The sequence below is a fragment of the Macaca mulatta genome, chromosome 8 (genome assembly GCF_049350105.2).
Source record: "Macaca mulatta isolate MMU2019108-1 chromosome 8, T2T-MMU8v2.0, whole genome shotgun sequence".
Lineage (NCBI taxonomy): Eukaryota > Metazoa > Chordata > Mammalia > Primates > Cercopithecidae > Macaca > Macaca mulatta.
Window position 1 is genome coordinate 133138904 of NC_133413.1, and position 27277 is coordinate 133166180.

Below are 27277 nucleotides of genomic sequence, written 5' to 3' on the forward strand. Positions count from 1 at the left end.
TTCATCTTCTAAACTAAACCTTCTCAACTCAGGATTTCAGTAGCCACAGCAATTGACCACATCTGGCCAAGGAGAGGAAACCTACTCATTATCCAAATGCTAAACTGCTAGTTAGAATCTATACCTCCATGTAACTGAATGTAGAATCCATTCCCAGCAATGTCTGGGAAAACCATGAAAGAAACAAAAGTCTGGGCATAGAAAGGAGTAGGATTTGGGAGAAGAAAAGCCAAGAAAAGAGGTTGGGGGAGGGAAAAACAAAACAAAAAAACAGTGTTTCTAGAACTTTCTCTGCAGAGGAAAGCCTCTCACCATTTTCAGGCAGGAAATTCCACTAATGATGCATGCTACAGCTGGATTCTCTTGTGACTGAATTCCCTGAGTCAGCTGATGAATTCTTCCTTGTACAGTAATTGGCTACAGCAATTAGATTCCCTTTTTTATTATTCATATTGCCGTGACATACCCCGACTTCTCTCTAAACACCCAGCTGATGACCACAACAAGAGTGCAATGGATTGAACATTTGCTATGACTGATATTTTCATTGTTTTGACAATTAAGGTGTATGTTTGCCTGAGGGACTACAGTTATGATATATTAAACATTAATCTCCAGAAATGAAAGCAAACTCTTTGAACAAGAAGTGCGTATGCTGCCATAAAAGTGATGGAGCCTAAAAGTAAGAACAGATTGAAACGTGAGGAAAACAGTCAATGAATTAGTTGTTTGGTTTTTACTTTCTTTGTTTGTTAATAAATTGATTAAATCCATTTTTCCCTAGGCATTGCATAGACCAGGGTTACCAAATACATTGTGCTGACAGTACCATCTATCTTGGCCATGGCAGGCATTACTAATTAATCACATCTTTCTTCTCTCCCTGAGCCCCAGCTTGGTCTTGGAAACCATCCCACTGTGGAGCTCCAGGCAGCCAATACCAATCTATCATTCTGGATCTCAGGGCAGAACTCCTTGCCATCCAAGACTACAACACAGCCCCAACTCACAAGTTATCAAGCAGAAAGCAGTAAAGTTTTAGGATTAAGATGGGCACAGACCCTGGACTCAGAGTGCCTGGATTTGAAGCCTACTTCTGCTATTTACCAGCCCTTCCATGCCTGTGTTGTCATCTGTAAAATGGGGATACTAATAGCACCTACATCATAGAACTACAATGATGATTAAATGAATGAAAATACAAGTGTTGGAAGAGTACCTAGCAAACATAAGCACTGATCTTTCTTATATTTGGTTACTTTGATTTCCTTCATTCTCTGTGCAAAATCTAGCTCTCCTATGAGGCTATAAGCTCTTCCAAAGCAAGTGCCATCATTTGTCCTTCTTTGCATCTCCACCACTTAATGCACAACAGGAGCTAAGCCTGTATTTGTTAAATTGTTGAATCAAACTCTTCCAGCCAGACTGACACACTCAATATCCCATCCCCTTTTCTTGCAGATTTCTGCCTCCTTCCATCATTCTCTTCCATCACTTCCCACCTCCTCCACTCCTTTAAGGCTCCATATTATCTCTTCCCCTCTTCCACTCTCCCCACCTCAATCCCATCCCACAAATATTCACCTGTTTCCTACCCATGCTTTAGAGCCTACCTGGCTAGAGCAGTCATTATTTCATTCAATAGTTCCAGCTCTCTGCCTTCTAAGCACATAGCAGAATTTTACTTCCTGCTTTTCTCCCTATGGTCAGCTAAGGCCTAGGAAGAGTCTGACACATGAGTGGAGAATTCGGTTGCTGGCATGAGGCCCTGCCAATCTCAGATCTCTTCTGTCACCAACAATGCTCCCATCGGCAGCTGCCCCATCAGTTTGGTTTATAGTGATAATGAATTGAGTGATATGGTTTGACTGTGTCCCCACCCAAATCTCAACTTGAATTGTATTTCCCAGAACTCCCACGTGCTGTGGGAGGGACCCAGGAAGAGGTAATTGAATCATGGAGGCCAGTTTTTCCCCTGCTGATAGTGAATAAGTTTCATGAGATCTGATGGGTTTATCAGGAGTTTCCGCTTTTGCTTCTTCCTCATTTTCCCTTGCCACTGCCATGTAAGCAGTGCCTTTTGCCTCCCACCATGATTCTGAGGCCTCCCCAGCCATGTGGAACAGTAAGTCCAATTAAACCTCGTTTTCCTTCCCAGTCTTGGATATGTCTTTATCAGCAGCGTGAAAGTGGACTAATACAGTAAATTAGTACCAGTAGAGTGGGGCGCTGTCGAAAAGATACCCGAAAATGTGGAAGCGACTTTGGAACTAGGTAAGAGGCAGAGGTTGGAACAGTTTGGAGGGCTCAAAAGAAATAGGAAAATGTGGGAAAGCTTCGAACCTCCTAGAGACTTGTTGAATAGCTTTGACAAAAATGCTGATAATAATATGAACAATAACGTCCAAGTTGAGGTGGTCTCAGATAGAGATGAGGAACTTCTTGGGAACTGGAACAAGTGATTCTTGTTATGTTTTAGCCAAGAGACTGCTATTCTAATGATAGTAAATTTCCGCTTTTGCTTCTTCCTCGTTTTCTCTTGCTGCCGCCATGTTAGAAGAGTGTTTTGTCTCCCAACATGATTCTGAGGCCACCCCAGCCATGTGGAAGGGTAAGTCCAATTAAACCTCTTTTTCCTTCTCAGTTTCCTTCTTAGACCATACTCAGAGTATGTCTTTATCAGCAGCATGAAAGTGGACTAATACAGTAAATTAGTACCAGTAGAGTGGGACACTGCTGAAAAGATACCCAAAAATGTGGAAGCGACTTTGGAACTGGGTAAGAGGCACAGGTCGGAACAGTTTGGAGGGCTCACAAGAAATAGGAAAATGCAGGAAAGTTTTGAACCTCCTAGAGACTTATTGAATGGCTTTGACAAAAATGCTGATAGTAATATGAACAATAAGGTCCAGGCTGAGGTGGTCTCAGATGGAGATGAGGAACTTGTTGGGAACTGGAGCATAGGTGACTCTTGTTATGTTTTAGCCAAGAGACTGCTATTCTTGTGATAGTAAATTTCAAAAGATCTGATAGGTTTATCAGGGGTTTCCGCTTTTGCTTCTTCCTCATTTTCTCTTGCTGCCGCCATGTTAGAAGAGTCTTTTGTCTCCCAACATGATTCTGAGGCCACCCCAGCCATGTGGAATTGTAAGTCCAATTAAACCTCTTTTTCCTTCTCAGTCTCGAGTATGTCTTTATCAGCAGTGTGAAAATGGACTAATACAGTGGGACAGAGCCACCAGTACACCAATCATGGGCTAATAGCATGAATGAGAAATAAATCTTTGTTTTTTAAGCCACCAAAGTTTGTTGTTATTGTTGTTTTTCTGCACCATCATTTAATCTATCCTGATGGATACATTACCTGAAGTTCAGCATCCTCTTTTAAGTCCGTTCCAGCTACCCTGACCCACAGCAATTTCTTCCAAAAGGTAGAAAAAAAAAATCTTAATTCATTTTTATCCTGGAAGCTAACATAGAGTCTCGCACATAGTTAGTGCTCATTAAATGACTGTTGCAGAAGTGAGCAGCTGTTAATCTGTGCGCCTCCAGTTACCCACCTGTAAAACAGGAAAATCAATTTCTTGCATTCCATACTTTGCAGGGCTATTGTGGAGTCTCAGCTGGAATTATGTGTAACAAAGTGTTCTGTGAACTATAAAATGATGGACATCTCAAACATTATTATTAGATGATCAACTACTGAGAAATATTCTCAGAATTCATTCATTTGATATATACTTGGCACTATTCCAATTTGATAATGAATTGCCTCCACACACACAATTCTTGAACTCTGCTGCTGTTTTTAAACTCAGGAATAATGATGATAGCCAACCTCTACTGAATGGTCAATATACAGGCACTCGCCTGGGTGCTTCCCATGCCATTATGACTTACAAGCCTCAGTCACAGTAGAAAGGAACTATATGGATAGTTTGATTCCCTTGTTCTCTACAACAGTAACCCCTCAACATTGATTCCCTTTGTTCTCTACTAGAGTAACTCCTCAACATTGTCAACAGGTTCTTGGAAACTGTGACTTTAAGCAAAACAGCAAAACAGCATATAAGGAAACCAATTTCATCGTAGGCTGATTGACATAAACAAGAGTTATGTTCCTATGGCATATTTCTGGACACAGAAATCTCACCAAACTCATAAATAAAGACCTAAAACACTTGTAATATAAAACATTGTAATAAATGTGAGCAATACGGCCAGGAGCAGTGGCTTACACCTACAATCCCAGCACTTTGGGAGGCTGAGGCTGGCAAATTGCTTGAGCCCAGGAGCTTAAGAACAACCTGGGCAACATAGCAAAACCCCACCCCTACAAAAAAAAAAAATATATATATATATATATATATACACACACAAAAAAAAAATTAGCTGGACATGGTGGTGCACACCTAGAGTCTCAGCTACCCAGGAAGCTGAGATGGGAGGACCACTTGAACCTGGGAGGTCAAGACTGTAGTGAGATATGATTGTGCCACTGCACTTCAGCCTGGACAATAAAGAGACCCTGTCTCAACAACAACAACAAAATGTGAGCTCTAGATATACTTAAGAAGCTTAATAAAAACAAGTAAGATAATTGTTTGACCAATTATTCCAGTTGAGGATCGCCAGTAGGCAGTTGAGGGCACAAGACGGGAACCAGGCCTGGACAGGGCACCATTTCCTCACAGGGTACAGTCACACCCACACCCACACCCACTCACACTGGGACCGTGTAGACGCCAGTTCACCTCCTGTCACGTCTTTAGGATGTGGGAGGAAACCCTGGTACCCAGAGAAAACCCACATAGACATGGGGAAAATATACAGATTCCACACAAACAGCGGCCCCAGCCAGGAATCGATTTTTTTCCTCATCAATGTTATAACAAAACAACGTTGAACGAATGAATGACGTTATTGGAGGACCTGCTGTATGTGGCTATTTTACAGACAGCAAAACCAAGGTTGAAAAGTACTAAGTTGCCGGGCTAATACCTGTAATCCCAGCTCTTTGGGAGGCCGAGGCAGGTGGATCACTTGAGGTCAGGAGTTCAAGAGCAACCTGGCCAACATGGTGAAACCCCCTCTCTACCAAAAACATAATAATTAGCTGGACCTGGTGGCGCGCACCTGTAGTCCCAGCTACTCAGGAGGCTGAGGCAGGAGAATCGCTTGAATCTGGGAGGCAGACGCTTCCATGAGCTGAGATCACAACACTGCACTCTAGCCTGGGCAACAGAGCAAGACTCGTCTCAAAATAAATGAATAAATAAATAAATAAAAGTGCTAAGTACTTTGCCCAATGTCAAATGGCTAGAAAGTGGTAGAGACAGGAGCTTGGTAAACAAATCTAAGTATTTTGACTCCTTGGAATGGAAGCCCTTAGCCACATCACTGTTCTATCTCTCAAGGAAAGTGTAAACCACTCTTCAAACTGGGCATGGTGGGGCAGTGCAAGCTCAGGTGCCCTCAGCGGAGCCACTGAAGGGACAGGGAACATTGTGTAAAGTAGACTGCCGGGACACTCACTGTCACTGAATCATATGGGCTGAGCTGGTGCCAGGTGTTTTCAAATGCACATTCATGCAGATGAGTCCACTCCCAGTTTAAGAAACTCAATATAAAGAGTCACAAAAAACAAAGTGAGCATCTACTTTTCACTTTGGAAAAATTCATGCCATAGAAAGCATTGAATGAGTGTCAACTTCCTGGACATTCAACCAGGGCAGCCACGTGGGGTCCAAGCCCAGAATGCCTCATGCTTGGGCTATAAGGCTCTGCAGTCACCATCTTGAAATTCTCAAATTTTATCTTGGAGCTTATGCTTTGGAAGTAAAGTCCGATAGGACAATGTAGCGTGTTTGGAAGCCAAGAGCCTTAGCTCATACAGTCTTAACTCCTGGCATCTCCCTACTTCCCAAGGGAGGACACAGCTATCTGAGCCTCCACCCCGTGCTCATGCCTCTCCTTCCCTCTTCTCACCTGAGCACAGGCATGGGGAAAGTCTGGGGAAATTGCTGGCATTTAAATCCCCTCTCCTACATTGGCCAGCTGTATCATTTTGGACATTGTTAACCTCTCTAAGCCTCCATTTCCTCATCTATCCAATGAGGATAAGAATGATATCTGTTTTATGAGGTGGTTGTGAGGATTAAATCTGAAAACCGCTATAGAGCATTTAGCATGGTGCCTGCCATGTAGCAACAGCTCAATAAATAGCAGGTATCACGTTTCTTACATCAATCTGCGAGGTTGATATTGTGATCCCACTTCACAGATGAGAAACTGAGGCCCGAGAAGATTAGGTTATGCCCCCAGGTGGCTCCTAAGTGGAAGATTGCAGGTGCAAACCTAGAGCTGCTGGACTCTAAAACCCATGGGCTTGGCCACCCAGTCACACTGCCACTCTCATGGAAGAGGGCCTTGAGGCCTGCTTCTGAAGTCTTTAAAACACAGCCCTCTGAACTTAGGATCTGACAGGGTCTTGTGGCTCTCAGAGCCCTATTGGGGAACAGCATAACCCTACCAGGTAACAACTGTGGCCACCATTGTGGACGAGCCCCAAGAGACCACTCGTGTCTATTTAACTTCCCTGTCACACAGCGTCATACAGTGCCAGGCCCAGACAGACACTTAATATGTCCCTGTGATGAAAATCTATGTAGCTGTTAAGGCTGGAAAAGTATTCATTTTCCCTGCACCTACCTAATATTTGATGCCAACACTGAGCGGTTGGAGGCAAGCAACAAGAATGATTTAATAAAAGTGCAATTGAAACGAAAGGCAAAGGAGAGAAAGTGAGAAAGGCAGGCCAGGCAGCAGCTAAATGTTTGAAACCAAGGCTTTTATGTCTTTGAAACGGAATCCAGGAAAATTGCTGCACCTTCTGTGGATGGCTGGAGGGCTTTTTCCTCTGGATGGTTGCATCGCTTGGGAGCCTCCAATCTCTCATCTCACAGGTTGGGAGTGTAGCCCTGAAGTCTCTGTGCAGCAGGGTGTATGTGAATCAGTCTTGGGAGCTGGCACAGCCCTGGGCCTCGCGTGGAGTCCAGGCCAGGCTCTGACACACTGGGGAGAGTTGAAACGAGAGTGGGTGTTTGCTGACAAGCAGCTTCATGGGAACGCTTGCCTTGGCATTTCTCAGTGCTGAATCAGGGAGAAAAGTTGGGCAGAGTGCCTGTGAGGCTCAACACACACACACACACACAGAGAGAGAGAGAGAGAGAGAGAGAGAGAGAAGGAGGGAAGGAAGGACAGAGGGAAGAAGAACCAAGTCAGAGTTAGGAGAGCAAACACCACACAAAGCAATAATGGCAGTAGCAAAATTATCACTTCCTGAAGGCCTCCTGGGTGCTTTCAATGAACTCTCCCTGGGTGTCCTGGGTAAAGCTTTATGCATAAGGAAACCCCTGGGGGAACTTTATATACATGCATATGTGTATATATACACACACATATATGTATATATAAAGATATATATATGGCACATGAAAAAACTCACACCTCTAATCCTAGCCCTGTGGGAGGCCGAGGTGGGTGGATCACCTGAGGTAAGGAGATCAAGACCAGCCTGGCCAACATAGCGAAACCCTGTCTCTACTAAAAATACAAAAATTAGCTGGGTGTGGTGGGGGGAAGTTGAGGCAGGAGAATCGCTTGAACCTGGAAGGCAGAGGTTGCAGTGAGCCGAATTCACATCACCGCACTCCAACCTGGGTGACAGAGCAAGACTCTGTCTCAAAAAAAAAAAAAAAGAAAAAAGAACGAAAGAAAGATTCAGAGCTGCTCAGCTACCTGGTGGCTGAAACAGAATTCAAGTGCAAATCTAACAGCAAAGCTTGATGCTCCTACAGGTCTAACCCCTCATCCTACCCCACCTTGTATGATTCTCATCCTCCCCTCACCTTCTTCTTCCCACAAGGTTAGGGAAAGCCAACCAAATGGGAAATAAAGCGGATGTTGTGGGTGGCTTTCACCTCCTCAGACAAACTGGGTGGAAGTGAGCAGCCTCCAAACACAGGAGTCCAGGTGGGCCTCAGTCAGCACTGCATGGGGCAATCCTACGCCTGACTCTAATGGAGAGAGAAAAATCTAGATTTCCCTGTTCTTCCCCAATTGTGTCATCTGGAGCAGCGCCGTCCCATAAAAATATAGCGCAAGCCACATATTATAATTATGACTTTCTAGTAATCACATTTTTAAAAAGAAGAGGAAAAAGATGAAATTAATTTTAATAATATGTTTCATTTAATCCAATATATTCAAAATCATATATTTTCATTATTGAAAATGTATTTAGAAGTATTATTATTTAAAAGTATCATTTTATCTATTTAAAAGTATCATTATTTAAAAATTAATGAGCTCTTTTGCATTCTTTTTCCATTCTAAGTCTTCAAAATCCAGTATCCACTTTGCAATTAGACCACACCTCAGTTCAGACTAGCCTAGGTACATGTGGCTAGTGGCTACTGTGTTGGACAGGGCAGGTCTACGGAATACCAAAATGTCCAGGTGAACACAAGGGCAAATCACATAACCACAAAGGATTCTACATAACCAACGAAGGACGCCACATAACCAACAAATGACTCTACATAATGAAAAAGGTTTTTAAATTACCATGTAGCAAAATTGACTTATTGATGTATAGTTCTATGAATTTTAATACATGTAGATTCATATAACCTCCATCATAATCAGGACACAGAGCAGTTCCATCACCCCAAAGAATTCTCTTGTGCTGTCTTTTTATATTCAAACGTTCCACCTTCCCCTAATCCCCTCATCCCCTAATGTCTAATTCCTCATCTGTTCCATACAAATGGGATCATACACTATGCAATGTTTTAAGGCAGGTTTCCTTCACTCAGCATATGCTTTTGATATTCTTGCAAGTTTATTGTGGGCATCAATAGTCCATTCCTTTTTATTACTGAGTAGCATTACATGGTGTACACAGACCACAGTTTATTCATTCACCTGCTGGAGGACATTTAAATTGTTTGGGATGATTACAAGTAGAGTTGTTATGAATATGTGTACAGGTTTTTCTGTGAACATAAGTATTCATTTCTTTAGGGTAAATACTCAGGAGTAGGATTCCTGGGTCATATGGCAAATGTATGTTTTACTTTGTAAGAAATTATCAAATTGTCTTCCAGAGCAATTTAGCTATTTTTTATTCCCACCACTAACATGTGAGAGTTTCATCTGCTCTGTATCCTTGTTAGCACTTGGTATTATCAGTTTTATTTATTTTAGCCATTCTGATAGGTAGTTGTATCTCATTATGGCTTTAAATCACTTTTACTTAATGACTAATGATTTTGAGCATCTTTAATATGCTTTTTTGTCCCCCACATGTTCTCTTTGATTATATCTCTAAATCTTTCACCTATTTTTAATTAGGTTATATATTTTCTGAGTTTTGAAAGTGTGTTGATATTCTAGATAGAAGTCCTTTGTTAGCTATATGACGTGCAAATATTTTCTCCTAGTCTGTAGGTTGACTTTTATTCTCTTAACATTGTCTCTGACAGTTCATAAGTTTTTATTTTGATTATGTCCAATATATTGATTTTTTCTTTTATGGATTGTGCTTTTGTTATTATGTGTAAGAACTATTTTGTCTAACCTCACACTATGGATATTTTCTTATGTTTTTGAACAATAAATCACATGTGTAATAACCAAGGAGTTGTAAATATCTAAAGAAATTCAACTGTGGGTTTTAGTTGTAAAAATCCACATTGTCATGAGGATTCATTAATTTTCCACATAGACATGGAAAATAAGTAAAAAGTAATCACTAGTAAAACAAAGATGAATAACATTTGGCCCAGAATAGTGGCTGCCATCAATTGAGCATCTAGGGCCAGTGGCTACATAAACATCATCAGTAACCTTCAGCCTGGCATTTCTATCCCCATTTTACAAGAGAAGAACCTGAAGCTTGCAGAGGTTAAGTAATTTTACACAGCCAGGAAGTAGTAGAGTCAGGATCAACTAACTCCAAAACCCTCACCCATGGGAAGGTTCTTTGATTTCTAGAAACAGAAAACAGCTCTACCTTCATAAGGATAGGGGAAAAAAGCAGCAGTCCATAGGTATTTTGTGGAAGCAACCCAACAACTGAACCACCAGATGTTGATGGGGAAAAAAAAATCAAAGAAGTTCAAAGAAGTTCAAAGACGGGGAGCAGGGGAAAAAAATAGATATTGTCTTCCAGACATCCCTTTTGAATGAAGCATCTTCAACTCTTTTCACCTCTTGTGTTTCTCCTTCTGGTCCCCTAGAGCAATCATCTGACTGACCTGTCATGAGTCATGTGATCATCTTTTGACCAAGGAACAATAGAACACCATGATTGACAGTCCAACCAAGACTGCAGAATGAGGAACACAGGCTTCTTTCCTTGTTGAAAGGAATACTGAGGTGCTACTACCAGAGGGAAAGGGAAGAATGAATCCTGGGATTTAAAAAAACACAGAGACCCCCTAAAGCAGTGGCTTCCAAATTTTTTGACCATGTTGCACGTTAAGAAACATATTTCACCAATATGTGAGCATCTACACACACAACTGAAATGAAATTTTCATATAACAATATGCACCTTGTAATGTGTAATACAATCTGACACACACCCATTTCTTTCCATTTTTAGTAAGTGGATTTTTAAATCCACAGTGGGTCACAATCTGCAGATTGAAAAGCATTGCCCTCAACTGTGAAAGATGTGTGTTCAACAATGAAGACACATATAAGGTGAGGAACTCTGTAATGTATCCCCTCAGAGAACACTGGCAGGTCCATCTCACAAGGCAGATGTATGAAGAGAGATGCAAAAACCCCTGAGTAAGTAAAGGCTGATAAAAGGTGGGTATTTTCCCATAGAAGTAGACCCTAAGACAAGGATTTGAGTCCAAGTAGCTTATTTTCAAGGTGATACCAGGACGCACAGGAAGCAGGGAGTGAGGCAGGGGACAGAGGAAAGTCAGCAAGAGGGCACATGGATGTGCTGTCACTGGGTATCTAGGGCTTGGCTACATAGGAGACCTCTGAGAAACTGTGTGGAACATGCCTCAGGACTGTCCCTCCAAGGAACAAGGAAGTCGGGTATTCATCCACTGTGATGGTTAATATTGACCATCAACTTGATTGGATTGAAAGATGCAAAGTATGGTTCCTGGGTGTGTCTGTGAGGGTGTTGCCAAGGGAGATTAACATCTGAGTCAGTGGACTGGGAAAGGCAGACCCACCCTCAATCTGGGTGAGCACAATCTAATCAGCTGCCAGTGCAGCCAGAATAAAAGCAGTCAGAAGAACATGGACAGACTAGACTGTTTTAGTCTTTTGTCCTACATCTTTATCCCATGCTGGATACTTCCTGCCCTTGAACATTGGACTCCAAGTTCTTCAGCTTTGGGACTCAGACTGGCTTCCTTGCTCCTCAGCTTGCAGATGGCCTATTGTGGGACCTTGTGATCATGTGAGTTAATACTCCTTAATAAACTCCCCCTTATATATACATCTATCCTATTAGTTCTGTCCCTCTAGAGAACCCTGGCTAATACATCCACCCACTGTCATCCCTCCATGATGAAGGTAGAAACAAATCCATTAACTTCCTGATACTTCCAGCCTGCCCCATGTGAGGACCAAATGCCCATGGCCACAGAACACTCTCAGGCAGAGGGACACCAGAAGCTCTGGGCTGGAAGGGAATTGTCTGCAGATAACCTCTGGGCTGCACTAAGACGATATAGTTCAAAGGTCTCTTCCGAGATGTAACTAGGAGGCAGAAGGAGTAGCTCATTGTCAGCCATTTCAGGAACTGATTTCAGCCCTAAACACCTGTCTCCCTTCCCAGACCACACCTCATGGTCAGGTATACCCTAGCTGTCCATTGCACCTTGGAATCACCAATTCCCTGATTTCTAAATTTACCAAGTACTTTTCAGCCTGTTTTCCTGCCTCAGCATTGCTGAAAGAAGACAGGAAATCTGGCCAACTGGCTCACTGGTCCTACCTGGGCCCTCTGGTTCTCCGCCAGTGTGCCAGAGAACACCTCATTCTACGCCAAAGATCTCTGCCACAACATTTCAGTAAATCTTTATTCATCCTTTCCCTCCTCTTAGAGAAGATGGCCCTACTCTTGTCAAGGTCCCAAGGAAAACAAGTATCCAGGCAGAGGGAAGGGATCGGGTGCACAAACCTTGATTAATCACCTACTGTTTGTCAGATTGGAATACAGAAGATAGATTGACTTTAGGAATCAAATCCAAGGGGATGGGAATAGAAACAGGGTTGAGAGTAGAGGAGCAAACCCTTAATCAGCAATTCCCAAGGGCAGTGTGTCTTAGCCCAGGCTGCACATGGTCATCTGAGGAGCTTTTAAAGAGGACCAGTTCCCAGCAGATGATGAGGCAGATCCCAGGCATCAATACCTTTTTAAGTTCCCCAAATGCTAATGTGCAAGGACTATAAGATGGGACAGGAAGGAAAAAATAGCATTTCTTGTGTGTGTGTCTTGTTTTCTGCTTGTTTAGGTAAGCTTTGTATCTCACCCAATTCTGTCAACAGTGCTGTATGTTAGATTTTACTGTACCCATCTCAAAGGCAAGAAAACAGGATAACCAAAGAACTGGCCTAAGTTCTCACTGTCATGAGCAAAGGAGCCAAGATTTCCACTGAAGACTGCCTGAGTCCAGGGACAACGAATGACTTTTTCTACCCTCATCATACTATCCCCGAAGTGAAATTTTAATAAGATTGAAGATGAGAGAAAGGGAAAGAAAAAAAAATCTACAAACAAAGTGTCACTGGATAAGACAAGGCTGGTCTAGGTAAGACATGATAGAAGAGGGCTCTGTGGGCAACAAGAAACCCTAGGTATCCCAAGCTGTTCATGGCACCAAGAAAAATGGGGCAAAACCACCAAAGGGGGGTGGAGTGCCATCTAACTCTGTCCCAATGTTTCCTGAACCTGGTCCTGCTCTCAAGGATGTCTCACATCCAAAGTTAACTCAATGGACCATATTCTTATTAGACTCTGAACTGTGACTTGGAACATCACACCCATCAGCTCGGGTTTGAGAGCCTCTCAGCATGGTTAATCTTCATCTTCTTTCTGGCTTCCAGACTGACTATATTCAGCTGTGAGAATAAACTGACATCACGGTAACCAGCCTTTCCTTATTTCCGCAAGTCATTTCTCTCTTCTCTGTGAGTGCTTGGCTCTCGTAGTTCGGCATCCCATCTGGTTGAAGGGATATCCTGCTGTTTACAGCCTCCTCTGGGACTGCTCAAAGACAAGAGAAACCCTATCCATTTATACTCCTCTGTGTTTGCTCCATGGAACTGAATTTTATTTAAGCATCACATTTGGAGAAGGAAAAGGCATTTGTGTGTTTTCTTTCTTGATTGTATTTTTCAGCAACAAGATGCCTGTTAAATTAAAGTAATCCTCAGAAGGAAAACTTCAAAACCAAAATCTCCCAAGCACCCTGTGCTCCCAAAGTCATAGAGCATCTTTTAGTGACTATTGGAAAATAGTAGAGCTGGAAGAGGCCCTAGGAATCATCTCTTAGAAGGGGAAGCTGAAGTCCAAAATGTGAGAGTGACTTGCCCCATGCCATGGCACAAGACAGTGGTAGAAGTGGGACCAGAACATGGGTGCTTTGGCCTCATGTCCCCAGATGGTATTTTGCTGGGCAGGGGCTGCATGCTGAGGAAAGACAGAAGAACATCATGTTGAAGGTTAAAGGTGGCTTTCATGGGCCTGGAGCAAAGTAAAACTGGTGCCAAAGAAAACAGCCTATTTAAAACTGCAGGCTTAGCTTCAACAGTGATGAAAACAAAGTGATCTTTGCTATTTACCAACCCATCACTCCCAAGTTGACTATGCAAGAGCCACCATATTGCACAACTCTAGGGGCCTCAACTCATACTGTCCTGTTAACCCATATTTTAGCAAAGCAGAAGAATAAGAGCTCAACAAGTATTAGCTATCCTTTTTCTTGTTTTGTATTAACAGCTAGAACCAAAGGTAATTATTGACAAGTACGGTATTCACTAAAATCAAATAGTCACTTAAGAACAACCCAGGCAGGGCGCAGTGGCTCAAGCCTATAATCCCAGCACTTTGGGAGGCCAAGGTGGGTGGATCACCTGTCAGAAGTTCAAGACCAGGCTGGCCAACATGATGAAACCCCACCTCTACAAAAATACAAAAAAAAATTAGCCAGGCATGATGGCAGTTGCCTGTAATCCTAGTACTCAGGAGGCTGAGGCGGGAGAATCGCTTGAACCCAGAAGGCGGAGGTTGCAGTGAGCTGAGATCGTGCCATTGCACTCCAGCCCGGGCAATAGAACAAGACTCCATCTCAAAAAAAAAAAAAGAAAAAAAAAGAACAAGCCAAGAAATTTGGCTCTCAAGATTCAAAAGAATGAATCTCTAAAATCGAGTAGATGACAAAGATGTCTAAAAGAGGACATTCAGCAAGACTAAGCACTCACAGATGTTAGCTATGTAGTAGGCAGCATTGTTACAAGTGTTTTACACGGCTTCATCCTCACAACAACTTGATGACAGAGGTACTGTTGTTAAGGCCCATTTTACAGATGAGGAAACCGAGATGAGTCATCCAGTAACTGGCAAGTCACATGGCCAATAAGTGGCAAGGGGTGATTCAAAGGCAGCAATCGCCTCTCAACACTGCATCCTTGACTACTTGCAGCAAGGCTCCTTGTGTTATTTGCTCCAGAGAGTCGGGGGGCAGTTGAGTCCTGCTCCATTTCCCTCAAATCACTGCAATTGAGCTACGTGAAGTTTTTAATGGGACTGACAATGAGGAAGGGATCTGGCTCAAGCATAGGAGGAACCTTAAGGGGTGGGAGACCACCACAACTCAGCTCTGGGAAATATAGAAAGGATTGGTGGCATCTTTAAGGAAGCACAGGCCAGAGCCCCTTAACAGCATGGTGGGCATTCACAGGGAGGCCCTGGGCCTCTGGGAGCTCTACCCTTACCCCCACATCCATCCCTTCTTCAGACATATAGAGTTAAGAAAAAAAAAGAAAAGGAAAGAAAAGAAAATTAAGCTCCTCCCCAAGAGGCCAACAGAAAATATTCAAAGTAACTCAAAACCTCCTCCAGCCTTTCTGAACTCAATAGAGATAGGAGATATTTTTAATTCATCCCACTCTGTAACCTTGAGCAATTTACCTAATCTCTTGAACTTTAGTTTCTTCATCTCTATAAAATAAAGTTCACACCTACTCTGTGTGTGTGTGTGTGTGTGTGTGTGTGTGTGTGTGTGTGTATGTTGTAGAAATTAAATTTGACATAATTGGTGAAAAAGGCTTAGCACAATGCTTGTCAACTGGTAGAAGACCAATAAATAATAGTTTTCATCTACCTTTTTGGGACAAAAAAGGACACTGTTAGTTTCCTACAAAACATTTATTTTTCATTATTTACCAATAGGCCCTTAACTTCAGGGCTACAATATGCCCAGAAAACAAGATCACCTCCCCAGACACCTTCACAATTAGGATGGGCATATTTCAGTTCTGGCAGATGAGGTGTAATGAGAAGACTATTTGGGAATCAGAGGGATATCTTCCAGGAAACCTGTTGCTTCCCTAAAAATAGGAGGAACACAGACTCAGCTAGCATTTCGTTTGACCCATGACCCTTCCTCTTCTCCCTATTTGAAGGTGCAGTGGCCATCTTGCCACCACGAGGACAAAACCACAGGCTGATCACAGGAATAGAAAAGGATCTTGGGTCCTAAGTAACATCCTCTTATTATTACACCAACTCTACCTTTCCTACGTCTTGACTATTCAGGTGAGAAAAATAAACCCCTAACAGGTTTTCCATTATTTGTAGCTGAACACATTCCTAACTGGTATTATCAATCCCAGTTTTATATATTGAAATAGAAAAAAAGTATAGAAATTCTGGGGTGTTCGTCCAAGGTCACATAATGAATTGATTGGTGGCAAAGTCACCCCTGCTGAGTATTCGAGTCTTAAATTTCCAACCCCAAAACTCTCCAAATAGATTATGTTTAAACAAAAATTGTATCTATGTCAAGAATTAGAATGATCAGTGTTATAAAGCATTTATGTGCAAGACAGTTGTGCTGGTGTATAAGAAACTTTCTTCTGGAAATTTAAGTAGTCAAAATATATTTTTGAAAATCATGGATTTCACCTAATCTGTGCAAGTGGACTCTTCAGTCTGGGGGCAAATCACACATGAAGCTTAGAAGAGGAACTGTTAATCTATGGAACCCAGCTCCATCTCTCTGGAAACACAAGGAAGCACCTTTGAACCATCCAAAGAACAGCATGCTGTGAAATCAACAAATAGAGCTGCCTGCCCTCATATCTATCCTAAAGAAGATATTGGGTTTGAAAAAGACATGTCTTTGAACTGCTAATAAATATTTTACCACCCTGATCTTTTAGGAAGTCAGGATTGACTAGCACTATCTCATAAATACAAGCTTTGCACAGTACAATTGTTTGGGCTTAAATATATTGTCTGCCTTGTGTTGTTATAATTTAATGAAAGCTATTTGCTGGTCTCAAAAAATGTAATTAATAAAACTATATCCAAATTCTCTTGCTGAGAATTTGTATCTGCAACAAAGCTGCTGGATATGAGTTTGCTCAGAAACTCTGGAACTTTGGGATCCTTGGGAGAAGAAAGTCTACTCCTTTGCTTTAGAAATAGATGCATCCTTGGAACTTTCCAGGTGGGTGTAGGTAGTGGGGCTTAGAACTCATCCCATCACCAAGCAATAGACCCCGATAAGGATGGCTTCATAGTGATTCCCCGAGTGGCCTTGGTTATACTCATGAATGTGTTCTCCTCACCAGGTTCAATTGGCCCAGTGTAAAAACATGTGACCCAAGTTGTGGCAGATTCCCTCTCACGGAAAGTTAAGACTTGAACAAGGAGACGTAGTGATGGGAAGTCTTTAGAATCGACTCAGCTGGCTGGCTACAATCTAGAAAGTGAACCCACAAACTACTATCAGTGAAGTCCCGGGACCTCATTTAGTTCCTCCCCTTCCTAAGATCCTCTAATTCTCTGAGCTCACCCAGTAAGGCACTAAGGAACACCTCTTTTTAAAACTTGAGCTACACTGAGTCAGTTTGTTTCTTAAGACCAAAAGGATCCTAGTGAATACACTGGACAGTATTGTGCACCAATTTGTAGGGTCACAGAGCCAGAAGGAAACACAAGTTCTCCTGATTCCTTTCTACCTTTAAGCAGAAATAAGCAGTCCCAATCTTGAGCAAACAGGTGACAGGGAATCTCCACCTGATGGTCTTTAAGCCTCTAAGGAAAGTGGTTTCAACATTCGGCCCTCAAACTCAACACCAAGAACCTTTTCTTCCCATGTTCTTTCTTGGCACCTGTTGTGGTGCCAGCAGTGTGACAAGTGGTTTGTGGTATGGGCTTTGGAGCTAGGCTCCCTGGAATCTGATGCTGCTGCTTTCTAGCTGTATGACTTAGGGTATTGTGCAACCTCTCCATGCCTCAGCTTTCCCTCCTAGAAAGGGAATAAAATCATACTGTTTGCCTCATGGGGTTGTTGTGAGAATTAAGTTAGTTAACCCATACAAAGTTCTAAGAACAGCACTCCATCCCAACTTCTCCTACTGTCTCCTCTTTTGTATTTTAGGCATGCCAGCTTATACATGCTCTTTCCTGCCTAGAGTCTCAGGGGGGTCTTTGTACATTCTGTTCTTTCTGCCTGGGAGCCATCCTCTACTCCCCACAGCCACTCAGTGATAAGTGGCAAAACTGGCCCCAGTTCACCACCCCTTCCTATAACCACACTCTTTGCTATGTGATTTTACAACTCCTCCCATCAGCAGGTGGGGTCTATATTCCCAACCCCTTAAATGTGTACTAGTCATGTGACCTGCCTTGGCCAATAGTTGAGTAGAAGTGGCATTGTACTAGTTTTGATCCTGGACCTCAAGAGATATTGCATGTTTCCATTCTTTCTCTCAGACTCCTTCCAGCTACAAGCCTAGGCTAGCCTGCTAGATGAGAGACACATGGACCAGTCTCCACCCATTACCCCAGCCCACGACTAACCAATCCCTTGAAGCAGAACCACCTAGCTGACCAGCATCTGACCATTGAGGTATAGTGGTCTCACTGCACCAGCTGAGACCAGAAGAACCACCCAGCTGAACCCAGCCCAAATTGCCAACTCACTGCATTACAAACTAAATAAGTAACTATTGTTTCAAGCCACTAAATTTGAAGGATGATTTGCTACATTGTAAAAGCTAACTGGTATACACCCTCTCTAAGCCTCAGTTTCTTCAATGATAAGACAGAAATAATAAAAATAGGAATAATAAAGCCTACCTCAGGAAAATAAGTGTAAAGACTGAAAGAGATAATGCTTCTCAAGTGCCTATGCGACAGTAAGTATTACATAGCTATAAACTACCACACACATTGTAATGATAATAGTGAATTATTTATGTTGCCTCTTATCTGTATATTTGAAGGTAATTATATCTAATGAATAGGTTGTTGTGATAAGTTGAGAAAATATGTGAGATGCTTAACACCAGGTTAGACACAAACAGAACATCAATAAGTAGTTATTCTTAATGAGCTACTGTCGTTAAGTATTACTACAGAGTCTCAGCTTCTTCGTTCTCTCCCCTGGCCATTACACACAATCCTCCACCGCCACCACCTCCTGTCTTACCTTCAGCCCTCAGAGTTCCATCATCTTGATGATTAGATGTCGGCTCCCAGCCTTCAGCCTGACACTAGGGCACCTCCAGCCTGCACAGCCCGCTTCCTGGGAGAAGGCATTGGAACGCCTGAGATTCCTTGAACGTCCGTCCGGTCATGAACTTCAGCCACTAGGGGGCAGCCTCACCCTCCAGCCTCCGGAAGCTGAGCCTGTCCTACCGGGTTTTTTCCCTCTTCTGATCCTAAAGTCTGAGGGCCCAGGATTTGAGAAGCCCCCACTGGTCCCACAGTCTACGGGTCACAACCCCACTGTGGTCACTCACCTGTTCATATTCCCCCTTCTTTCCCGAGTGGGGAGCAATCCATCCCCCAACCACCTTGAGCAGACACTGGGGGCAGCACCCCCCCAGCTCAGGGCAACCTCTCAACCTGCGTGAGTGGTTTCATAATTCATGCCTGCCCATCAGCGGACAGATTTAGCCTGCTGCCTGCTGAGTCTGAAAATACTGAATATTAAAATATCCCAGACGCTCGCCCTTCTGACGCCCTCGCCTCTCTGGGATTCACATGCAGTTGGCTGCACAAACAATTCCAGGGACACACATCAATTTGTCGATTAAGTAGGGTTTGAGCACCCATATGTGTAACTTTCATCAAAACAGGGAAAGGCGTATTCAGGGCTATGTGCTCGGTGTGTGTCCTTGAAGAAGTCTTAGTCTTCTGGCTTCAGAGACAGTATATTTTTTTCTACATCACATTGCTGCTTAAACTCTCAGGGCCCTTTTTGTAGCACTATTTGTGATCAAGAGAAATGTGAATCCAATTTGAAGGATTTCACTGAGCGAAGTAGAGCAAAAGACCTGCAGAAACCATCTCTGCCCACCCAGGACACAATAGAGAGGTTCCCAGGAGTTAAAGCCTGCCGGTAATGAGGATGAGGAAGCAGAGGACTCTCATATTTGGTAAAGAAAGAGGTGTGCATGTGTGTATGTTTGTGTATCCTACACCCCTTTCAAGTCTAGCTGACACCTGTTGTGTATATCAAAGACCGCCACATATTTCCTGCCTTCGATGGTGAGTTTTGTTTTGTTTTGAGATGGAGTCTCGCTCTGTTGCCCAAGCTGGAGTGCAGTGGCGTGATCTCGGCTCACCACAACCTCCGCCTCCCAGGTTCAAGTGATTCTTGTTCCTCAGCCTCCTGAGTATCTGGGACTACAGGCATGTGCCACCACTCCCGGCTAATTTTTGTATTTTTAGTAGAGACCAGGTTTCACCATGTTGGCCAGGCTGGTCTTGAACTCCTGACCTGAAGTGATCTGCCCACCTTGGTCTCCCAAAGTGCTGGGATTACAGGCATGAGCCACTGCACCCGGCCAATGGTGAGTTTTAAACCTTCTACTCAAAGAACTTCTGGGCCTTTGCTAAGGCACGCACCTTTGCTGATATCCAGTAATGACCAGCAGCAAATGTAGCTAAAACCAACAGAAATTTATCCTCTCACAATCCTGGAGGCAGAAGTCTGAAATCAAGGAGTCAGCAGAGTCTTGCACCCTCCAGGGCTCTAGAGCAGATAATTCCCTGTCTCTTCTGGCTTCTGGCGGCTCCTGGCATTTCTTGGCTTGTGGCAGCATCTCTCTAATTTCTGCCTCCATCTGCACAGGGCCTTCCTCCCTCTCCCTGTGTGTGTCCTCTCCTCTTCATTTAAGGACACTCGCATTGAGTAACCTTAGACCACCCTAATCCAGCATGACCTCCTCTCAATCTTTACCTTAATTATATCTGCAAGATCCTATTTCCAAATGTCTTAGTCTGTTCAGGCTGCTATAACAAAATACCTTCTATTGGATAATTTATAAACAACAGGAATTTGTTGCTCACAGTTCTGAAGGCGAGCCTCCAGTCAATTTGGCACCTGATGAGACTGGCTCTGCTTCAAATATGGCACCTGCTTGCTGGGTCCTCACGTGGCTGAAGTGGTGAACAAGCTTCTTCGGGCCTCTTTTATTAAGGGAAATGATTCCATTCATGAGGTTTCCACCTTCATGTCCTAGTCACCTCCAAAGGCCTCACCCCTTAAAACCAACACATTGGGGATTTGATTTCAACACATGCATTTTGGAGGAACATAAATATTCAGACCAGAGCACCAAACAAGGTCACAATCTGAAGTTCAAGTTGGGCATGAATGTTAGAGTGTCACTATTCAGCCCACAGCACCCACTTTATCTCTATCTTGGGTTCATACGAGGATTTGCTCCTTCTTTGGAGTACTGGAATGTGGTTGAAGTCAGTATTATTAGTTTAACTCCCCGTCGTTACCTTAAGTAGGCTCTTTCCACAAGACCCTTCTACGGGGTTCACTAATGAGGCTGAAGGAATTTGTTCCCCAATACCTAGCACATACACAGCAAATCACACTTTACAAAGCTCGACATCCTATTTACTCTCTGCATCAGCTCCGTAAGGTAAATAGTTTTACCCCTCACTTTGCAGAGGAGAAAACAGGCTCTAGGTGTGAAGTGACTGTCTCAGGTCTTACCAATCACGAGAGGCAGGACCTTCAATCCAGTCTTTCTGATTCCAACCTGGTGCCCCCATCAACTGCACCCCACCTGTGTCTCCTATAAGCTGAAGACATCCTTTGTAAGGAAGAGTAACCAGATACCTGGCTTGTGCCTGTTGTCCAAGTATACACATTATTAGCTCTCTACTTCATTCCCAGAAGTATCCCACTTGGACGGTAAGTTATATGATTACCTTCTCAGCAGTCTTGGCCACAGAGCTCCCTGCCTCTGCCCTAGGTCTAGCCCTCACTGTGTTAGGCTATGGGGGAAAAAAAATTGTATTTTTCTCCTTCTGTTTTTCTTTTCTTGCACATGAGCTTTATGACAAAGAGGCATGAAGCTTTGCCAAAGTTGGGAGTGTTATATTACATTCTTCAAAGGAGCCAGGATGGTCTTTAAATCTCTCCATACCTTTCTGTCCTTGGGACAGATTGGGCTGGGTCAAGAGCCAAAGCAGAATCAGGAATGAGCTTTGCTCCCAACATACACCACAATGCAGAGACTTCACAACTCAAACCTTCTCTGCCTGGCCTCAGAGAGCTCCGAAAGGCTGGATGTGCCAAAAATCCCATAGCACCTGGCACAAAGGCTCTGCAGCAGGGTCACAAGACAGAAACAAGTGGAGATTTAAAGGGAAGAAAGATCTTTATGGAATAAAACCTGACATTACACATCAAAAGCTTGAAGCAATATTTATGTGTGTGTGTGTAGGGCATGTGGGGTTTGCATACAAGGATGCTTGGCTGAATCTAGAAAAGTTTTGAAGGGATACCCAACGGAATGTTACCAGCACTCCAGGGATGGCTCCAGGGATGGTTTGGAGAGGCAGAGGGAGTAAGGGGACTATCACTATAGAAATCATGCATGCCTACTTTTTTATCCTTTTTTAAGTACAATTTTCTTATTTAAGAGTTTTTATTGTGTAACTCTTTTTACTCATCAATTTCAATGCAGGAATTTAAGTTGAAGAAAGAATTAAGCCCATGCACAAAGGCTGAGCTGACAAGGACGTGCATGGAAGCTTTGCTTTCTAACAATAAAACCTCAGTCCTGAACTCATTGTCCAGTAATAGGGTATAGTCATAATAGAGAATTCCACTCAGCTGTTAAGTAACTTTCAAATGAATATTTATGGACCAAAAGAAAGGTGATTGTCATATATTATATAGAAATAAAGCAACTTTCACAGGTGGGTGTAATCCAACACCATGCTTTAAATCTCCATCTACATGTAGAAATATACAGATATTATTCTTAACAATCTTGGCTGTATTATCATTGTTTATTGTACTCTAGCTTTGAATTTTCACATTTCTGCAATGAATAGAAATAAGGAGAAAGTTGATTTGACAGAGAGCCAAGAGGTGTGGCCAGGACGCCCTCTGAAATCTCCTCAGGTGAGTGTGACACCTTGTGAATTCCTGCCACTGCTCAAGAAGGTAATTTGGCTCCTGTTGTCCCTTGGGGCAATTCCTGCACAAGAAGTTTCAGGAGGAAGCTGGAATGGAAAAAATGGAAGATGTGGGGCCCGCAAGCCCCTGCCTACCCTGCTAGTTGCTGTAGAGGGAAATGACTGAGGAGGGAGAACTGCGAGAGGCCACACCTGGGCTGATTTGGGAAAGGCAGGTTTTCACGTGGTTCTAGCCAATTTCCCATGTCTTCCACCTACACCTCTCAATCACCTAACAGAAGCGATTGTAAGAATTTTCAGGGTAATATTACAAATCACTCAGCCTGGTGCCAGGCACACTGGAGGGTGCAATGGGTGAATGGCCATATCAAAAGCTGGGGCTGGAAGGGGTGGAGGAAGAAAAATGTTTGTGAGCATCTCCCATGAGCTACCTTTATGAGCCTTCACAACAAGTACCTGGCAGATGCCTTGTGGTTACTCCCATTTTACAGATGAGAAAACTGAGGCTTAAACAGAGTGAGGGACTGGCCCAACCTCATTCAGGCAATTGGTGACTGAGCCAACATGCAAACCCTAATTTGCCTGTCTTCAAACTCATTTCTTTCCCCGCCCAGGAGACTTTGCACTCAGGCTTTCTATACAGAGGAGGCACTGGGACCAGCAAAGACGTGAACCCACAACACACACAGCTCGTGGCAGCGCATAGACTTCAGCAAGGCCTCTTTAGCCCTGAAGCATGTGACACATGGAGAAACTTGAGGCCCACACCCCCTCAGAAAGAGTCCCTTTGGGAATAACATTTTTAGCCATGGGCGAAAATGTACTTTAGCATGGAAGAAAAAGACTTTCTTCCATGCAAGACACATCCTGTTTACAATCCCATTTGTTCCAACAATAATTCTGAAGGGAGGGTAGAACAGGGGTTTTGTCATTTTACAGAGAGGGAAATTGACTTGCTGTGTGACCCGGAGCTAGTCACCTCCCCTTTCTGTATCTCAGCATCCCTACCTATAAAACAAGGAGGTTGAACCATAGTTACCCCAAGTTCTTTTCCATGTCATGAGCCATCCAATTTGCCACCAAACAGTAAATGATGTTAAAATAAACACCTGATTTTTCATGTCTTTGCCAATTTCTCTCCCTTCAAACAGAACTAATCCCATCTGCCTTGGTCTTCTCTTGTACCCACTTCCCACCTCTACTCCTGGGCTTACCACGTGCTGCTGCCACTGGCTCACATAGAAGCCACTAGAGGAAAAAGGCCATGTCTTCCCCTCCAGAACTGCCCTGTCCAGTATGGAAACCACTGGTTTCTGTGGTTGCTCAGCAATGAGTCCAAATTGAGATGTGCTGGAAGCATAAAATACACACTGGATTTCAAAGACTTAGGGAGAAAAAAATATATAAAAACTCGTTAATCATGTTTACAGTGATTATACGTTGAAATGACAATATTTGGCTATGATGGATTCAATGAAATGAATTATTAAAATTAATTTCACCTGTTCATTTTTTACTCATTTAATGTAGCTACTACAACATTCAAAAGTATGTGTGTGTCCTTGTATTATATTTCTATTGGACCGCACCCCACTTTCTGCATCTGCACACACAGCCCTCTTCCCAAAGGAAGCCTTCTCTCTGTGCCTGATTCTCTGCCCATTACTGGGTTTGTCATGCAACCTGGCCATCCCTACCCATGAAGCTGGTTGGGTAAGTGGACTTAGAGATGGCACTGCATGGCCAGCCAGTCTAGACTTGAGGGAACAGAGAAAAGGTGGCCCCATTTTCTTCAGATCTAAGGCTCTGATCTAGAATGCTGAAGCTTAGACGGATGTTTTCAAAGAAGTGATTTGTTAAATGTTTAAGACTGGATGGGCAGGTTCTCAAGTTCTTCCTTAGCAATTTGACTATGGCCCTGAGTTTAAAATTATCACTACCACCATGTTTTTTCTCGTATTTACACAACTTTAACATTTTGTATCAGGGAGACTAATTGCAAATCGCCATTAAAGGCAGCCAGGAAGAGAAAGACAAGCACTATGGTTAGTCCAACAAATATTTATTGAGCTTATGCTATTGCCAGACATCTCTAGAAACTTGGGATGGGTGAACAAAGTAGACATAGACCTTGTCCCTGAGGAAAGCAGGGCAGGGGTAAAAATGGCAAGTTAATGACATTGTATATTAGAAGGCAATAAATGCTAAAGCAAAAGAGAGAACAAAATGAGGGTCAGGGAGGACCAGGCTGCAATATTAAATGGGCTATCTAGGTAGGTCTCATAGAAAAGGGCAGATTTCAAGCAAAGATTTGAAGGAAGTAGGGAGTCTTCAAGTGACTCCCTGGAATAAATGCATTTTTAGGCAACAGGAATAGCTGAAGAGATGGGCCTCTGGCGAGGCTGTGTAAGCTAAAGGAGTCAGGAGACCCAGGCTCGCATCTCTAAGCCTCAGTTTCCCCACATCATATAGGTCTCTTCTCTTTAGGTCCTGCACAGCTCAAGCACTCAAAGCTTCACCACCTACATCCTCAGAACTGTCAGTGCCCGTCCACACGCCCTCCCTCCCCCACCATTCCCAGCACAGGCTTCAGGCCATCTCTCTGGTTATCTGAATTCTAGAAAGAAAAGGCTGCACCTGGAGCGATGGGGGAGGGGGTGAACGGAGACAGATACAACTTATTTATAGATCAGGACAGTCTGTGGCTGCTTTGGAAACCTGGCGAAGCAAATCTGTATGAAGAACAGCCAGTTGCTGAAAAAATAATCCCAGGGGAGCCACTTAGCTCACATGCCAGCTGGCCCGGATCCCTCTCCACTGAGGTGGTTAGGAAAATGGCAGGGTGGAGGCAAAGCCCATCGCAATTGTGTGCTAATTGGGTTCCCTGCCACCTCTCCGCTCTCCACTCTGCCATGAAGCCTGAGCATGTCATTTCTGTGCTTCACAGTGTGCCATCCAATGCCTCCAAGTACAAAGTTCTAAGCAGGATAAATGAAGTCCATCACAGCCTGGCCTCGCCAAATGCTGCAGCTTCGATTCTCTTTTCTATCTAGACCCTTCCTGACACATTCCACTTTTCCCTCCAAGCCCCTGTGCAAGACCCACTGCCCCAACAAGCTCCTCCATCTGCCCGAGACGTCCCTCTTTCCTTATACACCTGGCAGACCCCACACACTGTTCACCAAGGCATCAGCACAAATGTGTCCTTCTCTAAGGTTATAGATCCCAGAGTCGGACTCCAAATCCCAGCTTACCCGCTTTGTACCACATGTCTAGGGAGAGTCGCTTGCCCTTCCTAAGCTTTGGTTTCCTCACCCATCAGATAGGATAAAATAGTACACACCCTGTGCAGTTCTAAGGTAGAGTGGCCCAGTGGGCATGAAGAGCTTATCATTGTGCCTGGCACGCAGGAAGCACACAGTAAGTGGTGATGCTGTTACCGCCTTGTAAATATTATTACCATTATTATTTTAACAATGACTCCTGCTACGACTACCACGAAGACAGAATGACTCCTCCCTCCCCTGTGTTCCCACATGTCTTCGTTTGAGTTCCATAAACTTGGTGTTGGTTCCCTCAAACTCAGACAGACTCTGTAGTAATGACTTGGATGCAAAGAGTTTATTTGGGAAGTCATCCCATGAAGACAAATGAGGAAATGCAAGAAGTGAGACAGGGAGATAAAAACACCAAGCAAGGGTGTGCTAATGAGAGAGTTATCTCTGTGGGTAACTGAAGGTCAAACCACTGGGCGCCCCTTCAGGAGGCATCTCACTTATCAATTAGGCAATGAAATGCTGAAGACCCACTACCGCCCAGGCATGGCATATTTCAAGGAAATGGGCCACTGCTGAAGGCAACTACTGCACAACTGGATGTCAAATACCTGTCACAAAACCTCCAGAGTTTGCAAATGCTTTGACTTAGCAATTCCACTTGGAAGAATTTATCTTAGGTGAATAATCATAGATGTACACAAAAATACCACTAAAGAATTTTTATTTCCAGAATTGTTTATAATAGTGAAAAACTGGACACAATCTAAAGGCCCAACAACAGAAGAGTAGATAATTAAATTATCTTTCATCTCCACGGTGAAATACCCAGCAGCCACTGAAAATGATTTTGTGCAAGAATATTTAATGTCACAGAAAACTGACTGTAATGTATCGTGAAGTCATTTTTAGAAGCAGGTATATACACACACAAACTAATGTATATGACATGACCTAATAAGAGTTTTAATAATAGTTTAATGTAATACTTACACACACATGCATGCAGGCATGTACACACACACGCACAACGACCTGGAAAGATAATGACTAAAAATGATGCCAGTGGTACTAATTCGGTGGTTGAATTACATTTTAATTTTCTTGGGGTTTTTTTCTTCTCTGTAATTTCAAAATGTTCTACAGTATTCATGTATTACGGGGATGCTCTGACAGCACCTAAGCTGCCGACTGAGAGAGGCGATGAGAAGGTTGAGCATCACCCAAATCGCTGCCTGTCCAAATGGGTTTGTATTTTTCCCTAATAGGA

At 43.3% G+C, this 27277-nt stretch overlaps 1 protein-coding gene across 3 annotated transcripts in view; it reads right to left on the reverse strand.

Moving 5' to 3' along the window:
• The window catches only part of LOC106999927 (uncharacterized), a 33103-nt gene extending 13873 nt beyond the window's left edge, over positions 1–19230 (reverse strand). For 2 of the 3 annotated variants that reach the window (XR_001446842.3, XR_013397415.1), the window contains exons 1-2: positions 19081–19217; positions 18768–18863 (exon numbers count right to left, since the gene is read on the reverse strand). Coding sequence is in view for 1 of the 3 variants with exons in the window: in XM_077943975.1 (XP_077800101.1) it covers positions 19081–19088 (8 nt within the window). In the remaining 2 variants the exon portion in view is untranslated. Of the gene's footprint in view, positions 1–18767; positions 18864–19080 lie in introns of all 3 variants that reach the window. The other variant, XM_077943975.1, reaches the window with a different exon arrangement.
• Positions 19231–27277: the final 8047 nt, after the last annotated feature.